The following is a 12,550-nucleotide window of genomic DNA, read 5'->3' as shown; positions in this document are numbered from 1 at the left end:
CAGCACACCTGATTGTTCTGTAAATAGATTTAAATGGTTATATAAAACACGCCTGAAGCCTTGGCTGCATTTTTAGGTGAATAGTACCATATAACTTTGTAGTTTGCAAATCTTGTACATACTTTTTTAGAAATATACAATTTCTAATTGCATTTCAAGTTATGAAAATGAGTCATTAAACATGTTTGAGGTTTTTACAGTAAAACATATAACTTTTTTCTACTCGGATTTTACCTTGTTTGTCTTAATTAAGATCAATTGTGCTAATGCCGTATGTCAAAATGAAAAAAATAACTCCAATTTCACATATTTGAGATTGTGCTGAAAAGGATGATACCAAACAAGGCAAGATAAACCGTTTTTAAAGTTGAAATATAGAAGTAAAATCAAAAGTAGTCAAAAACGGCCGGTTAAACTCACAGCTGGACTGCTACTTCCTGTTGAACGGTTGCTGCATGAGCTCCACATTAAGGCTCAGTGAATAGTAATGCCTTTTGCGGTATTGCAGTCTTTAGAATTAGTTTTTCCCTTCAGTACAAATCTGCTGGGATAACTGATGATGGAGAAATGCTTTCAGCTGCTGCAGACATCAGTAAATCTGACCTTAGATAGTCTTTGTAAAGAAGGAGGCTGATCTTGTTTCTATGACCACCATAAAACAATGGGGTCAGAACACCTAGTGAAATCAGATGTGTGCTTTGTAGTCCATCAACTGGTTTCAACATGGCAGGCATCCAGCGTGGCACTGGATGCCACGAAGGTAAGGGCTTTTCTCTTTTCCTAAGACCTTCTCCTACCCACTTTTCCTTGATCTCGATGATGCAGGATCAGGAAACCGGAGGAACTTTTGCAGCTTTGTCTCTTTGTCGAGGGCATGTCTGTCTCCCGTTAACATTGGCTGTATCCTGGTATGCTCAGTGTTTTGCTCATGCACATTCTGGCCAAACCTCTGGTCTGACGGTAAACTGATGAGAGAGCGCTGCTGCTGGTCTGCTTTCACTGTTCTGAGATCAGCTAGCAAGAAAACAAATGTCAGCGAAAAATGAGTTTTGTCATGTGGCCGACGTGATGTAAAGATGGGGCACGAATAAGTTTTTAATAACGAGTTTCATACATTAACACGTAAATGTATGATGTTGACCATCTCTGATCAAAGATGAACCGATGCTGGCGCAGCAGCACTTTCAGCATCTGTGAGAACGTCTGAATGTAACCGGCTGCCATGACAACACTCTAACTTCATTTGAATATTGACCATTAACCATGTCAAGACTGATCACACGTTTTAATTTTTGAATTAATATTTTAATATGCGTTTGTACATGGATGTAGGCCTGTGGTTCTGTTTTTCGGGGTCCCAACAGGACTCCAAACATATGCTTTATACAACATCATATTTGATGTATCACATCATGTACTGAAATTAGCTCAACCGCCCCTCCCTGAGCCTGACTCTGCCGGAGGGTTTTGCTCATAGGGCATATGATTGTTGCCACTATTGTTGTGATTTGGCGCTGTATAAATAAAACTGAAGCGAATTGAACTGAATTTTACAACAGAGACTCTAGAGGGACTGATCTACCATCAACAGGTGGGACTGATAGGGTTTGACCTTCAAGGCTACTCAGGTCTGCTTATTGTCTCAGTGTTAGTGAAGAAAACAGCTGGACCATTTGGAAGTAGGACGCTCACCCACACTGGTTCCATCTGAACTCTGGGCAGATGTCATGGGACCGGAGGTTAGGACTTTCAATCAGAGAGGCAGGACAGACTTCCTGTACAGGGGTCGTGGGCCGTGCAGATTGATGAGGGTATGCAGGAAACTTGAATAAATGTTCAGTTTCTATGCTGTACGTCAGAACAAGATCCAGACTGTGATGAAAGTGGTGGCTTTTACAGTTTCAGAGAAAAGTTAGCTTTGAGACTAATCATTTTAGTATCTAGATAATGAAATTGAGTAAGGTGATTGGAAGATTACTACTGCTGCTCCTCCACAGGAGCAACAATGTGGCCTTGTGAGCTTCTCATTGTCTTTTATTTTGGTGGTTTGGAAGGAAACACAGTCTTTTCTCTCCCAACAAGACCAGTGTTTCCACAGAAGGTTTCTGAATTATCCAAATTTCCGAATTAAGGACCACATCATTTTTTGGACACCACTCAGACAGACAGCAAATTATGGAGAGCATGTAGGTAAACATGTCACTCCTGGTGCGACTGGGACCAGAGAAAACGAATTAGTAACCCATTAATTCATTATTAGCTTTCTAACGTCTGATTGAGAGAACTGATTTTATCTTTAATATATCTTTAAAAATGTGATTTATCCATGAATTTATGATCAGCATTTTATATAAAAAAAAAAAAATCTTTCACTTCCATCTTTTTTAATTCAGGACATTAAACACATAAACTGTCATGTGTCCGCTTTAGTGACCAGGATTTAAAGAGTCCTTTAAATAAGCTGTCCAAAACTTTCAGGTAAAATAAATGTTAATAAACAGAAGTTAACAAACAGCACAATAAACACTGCTTTGGGCTGATCTGTAAACTCTGTCCTTTTCCAAAAGTCCGAGCTGGTAACCCGAACCCAGAGACAAGAGGACATGAAAAGATTCAGCTTATGGAGATCCAAATGACACATCTGCAGATGCAGAGAACCGGAACATGTTTCTGAAGATGCAGAAAATAAAAGTGAAGAAAATTAATGAAAAACAGTCAAACTAAAAAAGAAAGATCAATGAAAACCTGGAGGAAAGTAAACTTGTTCTGGTAAAATGATCATTAATAATATTCAGATGTTTTCCGAGTTTATCTGTGGAGCAAATAAAATATTTAACCTGAAGGAATTGAAATTGTGTCCTGATACGAGCTGAGCAGCAGAACACACTGTGTAACTCTAAAGTAGTAGGAAAGAGAAGCAGCAGAGTTTGATTACTGACAGAGACGTTAGTGATGGACTGCAGATGTTATTTCAAATCAAATCTCTTTGTTTGTATTGGGAGTGAAGGAAAGCTTTAATGAGACAAAACAAACTAGTTGTTATGTTTTATACAGTCTGTAATCTGACTACTGTAAAGAGTAACAAACTACAACAGGTAAAGTAATCTGTAACATGTGAAATTCAATAAAAGAAAGGATTAAAAAACAGTATTGTGACAAAGTGAATCGAGCTGCTCCAGCTTCTTACTGAGACAAAACTTAATTGATGCGGAGCAGGTTCAAGCCTGCAGGTCTGTTTCTGCACATCAAACCAAACATCTACCTTTTATCCTTCATCACTCCTCTTCTTTTTCTTTGCAGGAAATCTAATCTGCAGCTCCATCAGGCAGACCTCCCCTCTGCTCCTCCTCTTCCTCCTCTGCTTTCTCCTGAAGATTTCAGCCTCAGTCTCGATGAGCGTCTTTCACAGAGCACATCGAGCGACTGAACGGGAGCTGAACAACAACCAATTGCACAGCTCTACATGCCACTTGGTGGTCAGGTGTTGTTACCGTGATGACGGTGAGCCGTGCGTTTAGGATGACGGGAAATTCTTCAGCTCTGACTCGTCAAAATCATGTAGTGAAGGAGATGAAGAGGGCAATCTACAGTAAACCTCCTCGAAACAGGATTGGAGCTGCGGTAAGTCTCTGTATCGAATTACTCACTAACTAGTCAAAGGCCACTAACTTATCATTAAACACTAACAGATCAATATCAGCCAATAACCATCCAGTAATCATAAAATAGTGACACTTGTTTTTTTTCTAACAGCAAAGTTTCTTCGTCATGTCGGTGTTCGCAGCGGCCATGCTAGCTCCTGCGGCGTGGATCCTCCGTCACCTACCAGAGTACCGCCAAAGGGTGCAGCGCAGTCCCAGGACCTGACCCTCATCTTCATCATTATTACCAGACCCTCATCTTCATCAAGCTGACTGTTCTGAAGCTGCTCTCATCTTCCTTGCCACTGTAAACCTATGATGAAGTTTTAAATATCAATAATAAACTTTGATCAGTCTCTGAAATCAATCACATTTTTATACTGAAGTTTGCAGGTTTTGTTTATTACAGTGTGAGCAGTTTCTCCTCATGAAGCACTGGTAATTATAATGAATGTGGCAGTTGGCTTCTTTCAGAAGAACGTATCTGATGTGCCCTGTCTTTTCTTCGAGGGCTGCTCCTTGTTGGATTGGACTGTTTGTCCCATTTGAGTGGCTGAATAAAAGAACAGCAACAGGAAGTGTGTTTGTGCAGGAATGTTTCTGTTTATTTTGCCAGATTTACAGAGTCAATTATTTCCAATGATAGAGAACATCAGTTCCCACGGAAATGACCGGATTAAAATTGAGACAGGAAGTGTTTCTTGTTTTCACACACGTTCAGATTCTGTGACTGAGCAGAGAAAAAAGGGATTAAACCAAAGAATAGTGAATCAGCCTTGACTGGTCAATGCCTCTATCAGTTGTTACATAAGTTAAAATATTGGAGTCAGATCAAAATAAAACTGCTCCCCTGATGTTTATTTTACATCAGTGTTCCCACTATTATCTCTCTCACTTCTCTGAAGACGAAGAAGAGGAGGAGGCTCTGAGGCCACAAAGTTAAGCTCTATCACAAATGTTGTTTTTGTCTGTTTTACTGCCTTACTTTCAGTTAATGTATTTTGTTTTGCACTATGCATATTTTATATGCCATTAGGTCATTTATTGTGAAAATTCTCATGTAGGAACTATTGTACTGCATGTTGGTTCCACTGGTGCACCTGAGGGAGATGCACGCCCATGTTGATGTGTGAGCATGGCAAGTTGAAGCAAGAGAAGCCAATTTAATTCAGAGAAAGTTGTTTCTTAAAGGTATCTGTAAAGTGCTCATTTCTGCCTCAAAGCATGGGTCAGCCAGCGAGGTATGTTTGTATGTTATATAGATCATTTTATGTCTTTATTTCACTCGTCTTACTATTTCATTGGATTTTATGTTATGTTTTAGTTCGACGGTGGCGTAGTTTGTGATCAAGGTGAAGCTGTAACAACCCCAAGACCTTACAACTAACATTAAAGCCAACTTCATGCCATCAGTAAAAGAACTCTTTATTGACTTTAAGAAGAGGTAGAAGTGATAGTCGAACTCGGACCTGCATGATTCCCGGCCCCCTGGTGGCAACATCGTGCCAGTGCACCAAGGACCAAGCTGCTGCAAATGTTAATGGACACACAAGTTCACAGTTGCTTCTTCATAAAGATGTCCAGAAGCCAGACATTAAAGTTTATGTTTGGAAAGATGACACAAGGAGGGAGAAACAATAAGGAACTGTGTTAAGCCTGACAACAACAGCATCACAAGTTAGCAAGAAGGGAATTAATGCACCCAAGTTCACAATTCATTACTCAATTCAAGTTAAAAGGAGATTTTGCATCAACAAATAAGTGCATTACAAGAAAAACAAAATGTCAGACACAAATGAGACAGAAATTGAAGCTCCCAGTGCAGAACAAGCTGCAAGGCAAGTGGATGAAACCTCTTTAGAGCAAACAGTGCAAATGGAGCAACGTAGAAGTGAAAGGCCTCGCATGCTCACAGAAAAAGGAAAAGAATTTTATAAAGAAAGGTTACAAGGGTTGCAACGTCGCTTTGACAGTATTTATGACAGATGGAAAGCATTAATCAAGGTGGCAAAAAAATCTGTTATAAAAGGAGATCCACCTGACATTCTTGAAGGTCACATGAACGTTGTACAAAGAGAAGCAGCCGAGCTTAATGATATTTATGATGAATACAGAGCAATGGATGGGACCACCTCATGATATGCGTTCCAAGCTAGACAAATGCACATCAGTGACTACAGTAGTTTTGCAAAAGATCAAATGTCACATTAAACGAAAAACTCAAGAGGAGATTGTATGGCCTGATGCAGGCTCTATATTTACATCCTCTAGCTCTGTTAGTGTCTCAGTTCATAGTCCATTTAAAGCCAATACAGTTCTTTCTAATGGTTCCTCCTCCAAAAGACAAGAAGCTGCAGCAGAGTATGAAGCCACAAAGGCTGTGCTTCAGATAATGACGGAACAAGAGAAGTACAGAGAAAGAATGCAAATGCTTGAAGAAGAAGACAAACGCATATCCGCAGAGCAAGCAGCTGCTGCAATGTCACAACGTCTCCTAGAGGAAAAGGAGGAAACTGAGCGCAAGTTACAAAGAGAAAAGGAGAAAGCGGCCGTGATAAAGAGACAACAAGAGGAAGGTGCTGCAAGGAGAAGGTCAGTTGAGGACTTAAGAAGAGAAATTGAAAGACTGGAAAATCTGAAAGGACTCAAGGCAGCACAGGCAAAACTACAAGTTTATGAGGAAGACTACGTTTCAGTAAAGCAAGAAAGAGTCACTCTAAACCCTGCAAACTTACAGGTAACAGAGTCCAAGAATACTGCTAATCAACCCTTACAACCATGAAGAGAGTTAAATGTCACTTATGAGAGCACAGGTGAGCTTGTAAAGGTTTTGGCAGAAGCTATGTCAGCTAATAGACTGCCTATTCCAGAGCCCTCGGTATTTAGTGGGGATCCACTTAAGTTTAAGCATTGGAAGGCATCCTTTCAGACTCTAATAGAGAGAAAGAACATTCCCACTGCCAAAAAGATATTTTTTCTACAGAAGTATGTTGGTGGCTGTGTTAAGGAAGCCTTAGATGGCTATTTTCTGATTGGCTCTGAAGACTCATATGAGGCAGCATGGAATATGCTCAATGAACGTTATGGAGAGCCTTTTGTCATTGCTAAGGCCTTTAGAGACAAGTTACACACATGGCCAAAGGTCACAGGAAAGGATAGTGCAGAGCTAAGAAAGTTTGTGGACTTTTTACAAAGCTGCCAATCTGCAATGACTAATAATGAGAATCTGAACATTCTCAATGATGGCATTGAGAATCAAAGACTTGCTGCTAAACTACCAGATTGGTTAAGTAACAGGTGGAACCGAAAGGCTACAGAGTACCAGCTGGAGCACAAAAGATTCCCACGTTTCAGTTACTTTGTAACATTCCTGTCAATGGAGGCAAGTATCGCATGTAATCCCATTACATCATACCAAGCCATAAGACAAAGTGACTTTGACCAACCAAAGACAAAACCTCAACCTACACCCATTCCTAAGAGACAAGATACAGTGAAAATCTTCCCAACTAACTCTACTGAAAGAAGCATGGTCTCTTGTGTGTTTTGTAAAAGAGCAGGACACGGCTTACACAAGTGTCGTAAGTTCACTGAGAAACCTGTCGCTGAGAGAGTCAAATTCATTCAAGGTGAAAAATTATGTTTTGGCTGTTTAAATAGTGGCCATCTCTCCAAGAACTGCAGCAACAAGATGACATGCAATACATGCTCAAAACGGCATCCTACATGCCTGCATGAAGAAAGACAAAGACAAGAGACAAAGAAAGAACCACCTAAAGAGCAACAAGTAAGTGAACTGAAGGAAACCCAGCATCAGGTAACACAGTCACAAGACATTGTCAATGAGACCACATCTAACAGAGTGACTCATGAAAGTAAAAACACACAGACATCTGCAATAGTCCCAGTCTACATATCCACACAAAATGAGCCAAGTAAAGAAGTACTGATCTACGCTCTGCTGGACACACAGAGTGATTCTTCATTTATTCTTAATGAAGTAGCAAATAACTTGGACACAACCAAAACTCAAGTTAAGCTCAATCTATCTACAATGTCATCCAAGAAAACCACTGTACCATGCACAAAACTTAAAGCTCTGCAAATAAGAGGACTGTTTTCCAAGAAGAAACTCACTGTACCAGTTGTTTACACACGGGACTTTATACCCGCTAATCGTAGCCATATTCCTACTCCAGACACTGCAAGGGCATGGTCACATTTGGAGCATCTCACTGAACATATTGCACCCCCTTTGGACTGTGAAATAGGACTCCTTTTAGGGTACAACTGCACACAAGCCTTAATGCCCAGAGAGGTCGTATGTGGTGAAGAAAACCAGCCGTACGCTCAGAGAACAGATTTGGGTTGGAGCATCATCAGCTACTGTGATTCATGTGATACGGGTAATGATGTAATTGGAGTAAGTCACTGCATCATTGTAAAACAAGTTATACCAGAGACTGAGTCACCCACAAAACTAAAGAATAAGGTTCATTACATCTGCAAGACACAAGTAAAGGAAGTAACATTTCCAGATGTAATCAAAGCACTTGAATCAGACTTTACAGAGAGCGCAGTGGAAGAAACAAGCATTTCGCAAGAAGATGTCCGCTTTATTACAAAGCTACAAGAAGGAATAAAGCAAAAGCTAGATGGACACTATGAAATGCCACTGCCTTTCAAAAGCAACAGGCCAGATCTTCCCAATAACATGCCAAGTGCAATGCAACGTTTAAGTAGTCTCGAACGCAGATTCAAAAGGGACCAAAGGTACTACGCAGACCATGCATCAAGAGGACTCAGTGTCCAACAGCTACTCAACTCTAACTGGTTTAAAGGTCCAGAGGTTTTGTGGCAAAGCGAGCTACCTGTTGAAAATGGCAAGTTTACGGAAGTCAAGCCCAATGATCCAGAGCTAAAAACAATACATGTGTTCAACACCAAAGTAGAAGAAAGGAGAACAATACTAGACCGTCTCACCAAATTCTCAGACTGGAGAAGAGCGGTTAAAGCTATTGCTTGTCTACAGAAATTCGTGAAGGATTTTAAAGGACTCACCCAAACAAAAGGTGAAAACACAAGTGTTGAGGACAGACAAAGGGCGGAACTGTTCATAATAAAACTTGCACAAGAAAACACATTCAGCAAAGAAATCAAGGACTTAACTAGAGGAAAGGACATTCAACTGAAGGATAAGACACACAAGCTGTACAGCCTAAGTCCTTTTGTTGATGAGCAGGGAGTGCTCAGGGTGGGAGGACGTTTAACAAGAGCAACTCTGCACCCATATATCAAACATCCTGCCATTATTCCCAAATCAAGTCATGTGTCGTCTTTACTTATTAAACACTACCACGAAAAGGTGCAGCATCAAGGAAGAGGAATAACTGTCAACAAGCTGCGCTCCAATGGACTATGGATCACAGGATGCAGCAATGCAGTTGCTTCTCACATCTACAAGTGCACAACCTGCAGAAAGTACAGGAGACATACTCAAGATCAACGGATGTCCGATCTGCCAGAGGATAGAATGGAAGCAACACCCCCATTCTCCTACTGTGGCATTGACTGTTTTGGACCTTTTTATGTAAAAGAGGGTAGAAAAGAACTTAAAAGGTATGGTCTTCTTTTTACATGTATGTGTTCTAGGGCAATACATATTGAAATGCTGGATGACCTTACCAGTGATGCCTTTATGAATGCATTACGTTGTTTTATTTCTATTTGTGGACATGTAAGACAAATTAGGTGTGACCAAGGTACTAATTTTGTCGGTGCTAAGGGAGAGTTTTTGAATGCACTAAAGGATTTTGACAAAGAACAGTTGAAACAATATGGATGTGAGTTTGTTCTGAACACCCCCTCTTCAAGTCACATGGGAGGTGTCTGGGAGAGGCAAATTAGAACTATTAGAAGTGTTTTAACTTCTATTTGGGATCACACTTCTAAGAGACTTGACAATTCCTCACTCAGAATATTTCTTTATGAAGTCATGGCTATTGTGAATAGCAGGCCATTAACAGTAGAGAACCTAAATGATCCAAATTTAGAGCCTCTTACACCGAATCATATTCTCATGATGAAGTCCAGTGTTATTCTACCTCCTCCTGGTGAATTTGTGAGCTAAGTTAAAATATTGGAGTCAGATCAAAATAAAACTGCTCCCCTGATGTTTATTTTACATCAGTGTTCCCACTATTATCTCTCTCACTTCTCTGAAGACGAAGAAGAGGAGGAGGCTCTGAGGCCACAAAGTTAAGCTCTATCACAAATGTTGTTTTTGTCTGTTTTACTGCCTTACTTTCAGTTAATGTATTTTGTTTTGCACTATGCATATTTTATATGCCATTAGGTCATTTATTGTGAAAATTCTCATGTAGGAACTATTGTACTGCATGTTGGTTCCACTGGTGCACCTGAGGGAGATGCACGCCCATGTTGATGTGTGAGCATGGCAAGTTGAAGCAAGAGAAGCCAATTTAATTCAGAGAAAGTTGTTTCTTAAAGGTATCTGTAAAGTGCTCATTTCTGCCTCAAAGCATGGGTCAGCCAGCGAGGTATGTTTGTATGTTATATAGATCATTTTATGTCTTTATTTCACTCGTCTTACTATTTCATTGGATTTTATGTTATGTTTTAGTTCGACGGTGGCGTAGTTTGTGATCAAGGTGAAGCTGTAACAACCCCAAGACCTTACAACTAACATTAAAGCCAACTTCATGCCATCAGTAAAAGAACTCTTTATTGACTTTAAGAAGAGGTAGAAGTGATAGTCTGTATAGAGCAAGGGTCGGAACTGCAGGCCTGGAGGGCCGGTGTCTTGCTGGGGCCTGTGCCCTTGATCCAACACAGCTGATTTAAATGGATAAATGAAAGTTCTCCAGAGGCCTGGTAATGAACTAATCATCTGATTCAGGTGTGAAACCTGCAGGACACCATCTGTGAGAATACAGTTACAAATCACGCTTGTAGTTTCTCCCACATACTGCAGAACGACTGCTTGCTCTATAACCCTGAATGTTGACGTGGAGAAACCCAACCCTAGGCAGGCAATAGGTCAGTTTATTCACCCTGTTGGATAACTTATAACTTCCACAACCAGATGCCATTTTTTATGGACCCAGATGTTTTACTGCAATTCCAAAGACCATTTCTGTTTTACTCTGCACAACCTTTCTCATATTTATAGTCAGGCTGTTTTCATCTGCACAGCCTTTCCCTTTGTCTTTACAGCAGTCAGTGGATACTGGAAATGTAGCTGAGATATAATATACTGAGTGTGAACATTCTCAAAACTGTATTGTATATAGTTTTTTTAATAAATAAAAAAACTATAACCTTTAACGTTTTAAAGGCAGCAGGGAAGACACCCAACTGAAGAGAGCAATTCATCATGTATAAAAGCTCAGCCTCAAAAAATCCATAAAGTGTTTTAAAGAGTGAAGAAGGGATTGGATCTAAAAGACATGTGGTGGGTCTCACTGTGGAGAAAACTTTCTGAAGGTTCTCAGCATTAACCAGGACAAAGCTGTCCAGTGTCTCCTCAGGTACAATCGAGCCCTCAGATGTGTTTACAAACATATCGCGATTAGATAAAATATCAGATCTGATGGCGCTGATTTTTCCCCTGAAGTGGTCTGCAAACTGCTCACAGAGTGAGTCTGTGGGGGTTCTTTGGGAGCTGTTAAAATCAGGGTTAAATAAATGATCTATGGTGGAAAAGAGGACCTTGGGATTATTTTTGTTATTACTGATTATTTTGGCGAAGTATGAATTTCTTGAGTTCCTTAATGTATTATTGTACATTTTAAGTTGCTCGCAAAATATTTGATGGTTGATAGTATTTTTATTTTTCCTCCATCTCCTTTCTGCTGCCCTGCAATTTCTTTTGAGTTTTTTGACTTCTTTGTTTCTCCAGGGTGATGCATGTTTTACGTTAATCTTTTTGGTGGTGAGTGGAGCAACGGAGTCAATGCTTTTCTTCAGTTTGCTGTTGAAATGATTAAAAATCAAATCGCAGGGTGCAGGTAAAATCACAGGGGGGCATTCGTCTAAAACCCTGGTAAAATTTGCAGCCACTTCAGAGGTTAGATAGCGCCTCCTCACAGTTCGCACCGAGGTCTCCCGCTGAATAAAACTTACTAGGATTAAAACTAATTTGGAGAAGTGGAGCAAGCTGAACTTGACATTATGGGACAAAGTAAATACGATAAAGATGGCAGTAGCTCCTCTGATCAATTATTTCATTGGAATGATACCAATTTGTATTTCACCATAAATGTTCTCAAGATATGAAAATATGATAAAACACTTTCTTTGGGATGGTGGTAGACCACGGATCAATCTTGGTCGACTGTACCAACCAAAAAAAGAAGGGGGTCTATCCCTACCCACCATAAAACATTACAGCATCTCATTTGAAATGTCCAAGCTGTCCAACACTGGGAAGCAACAAATTTGGACCTGGACTGGGTTCTAATGGAACGTGAACTGGCCTTTCCATTTACCCCCATTGAGGTGTTGGCTCAAAAACTGGACAATAAAGGGAATACAGTAGACAACCCTATTTTAAAGTTTTCAAAAATGGTGTGGCAAGAGGTTCACAAGAGCTGTAATCTGTCCTCATACTTTCAAAAATATGCACCACTGTGGCTCAACCCCAAAATAAAAATGGGTAAACAAACAATTTATTGGCCACAGTGGCACAAAAAATGCATACAATTAATAAGTGACTTATATGAAGATAAGAATCTGACATTAAAGTTTAATTTGGAAGGACCTGGCCCTTTCTGGCAATATATACAGGGAGTGCAGAATTATTAGGCAAATGAGTATTTTGTCCACATCAGCCTCTTCATGCATGTTGTCTTACTCCAAGCTGTATAGGCTCGAAAGCCTACTACCAA

At 40.1% G+C, this 12,550-nt stretch overlaps 1 protein-coding gene across 4 annotated transcripts; it reads left to right on the top strand.

The window, feature by feature from the left end:
- Positions 1-40: 40 nt before the first annotated feature.
- LOC120716337 lies at positions 41-10,921 on the top strand. 4 transcript variants are annotated; one of them, XR_005691871.1, is made up of 3 exons: positions 41-3,621; positions 3,754-10,201; positions 10,285-10,921. XR_005691871.1 is itself a non-coding variant. In XM_040003838.1 (3 exons), exon 3 carries the CDS (start codon positions 6,484-6,486, stop codon positions 9,769-9,771), a length of 3,288 nt encoding a protein of 1,095 aa, XP_039859772.1. In that variant the 5' UTR covers positions 41-3,621; positions 3,754-4,882; positions 4,966-6,483; the 3' UTR covers positions 9,772-10,204. The 4 variants fall into 4 exon arrangements, 3 of the variants coding, with proteins under 3 accessions (XP_039859772.1, XP_039859773.1, XP_039859771.1); XM_040003838.1 differs by lacking the exon at positions 10,285-10,921 and having other exon boundaries at positions 3,754-4,882; positions 4,966-10,204; XM_040003839.1 differs by lacking the exon at positions 10,285-10,921 and having other exon boundaries at positions 3,754-9,006; positions 9,043-10,204.
- The last annotated feature ends 1,629 nt before the right edge of the window (positions 10,922-12,550 follow it).

The sequence above is a fragment of the Simochromis diagramma genome, unplaced genomic scaffold (genome assembly GCF_900408965.1).
Source record: "Simochromis diagramma unplaced genomic scaffold, fSimDia1.1 OVJJ01000367.1, whole genome shotgun sequence".
NCBI classification, from domain to species: Eukaryota; Metazoa; Chordata; class Actinopteri; order Cichliformes; family Cichlidae; genus Simochromis; species Simochromis diagramma.
This window is presented reverse-complemented; position numbering and strand designations above follow the sequence as displayed.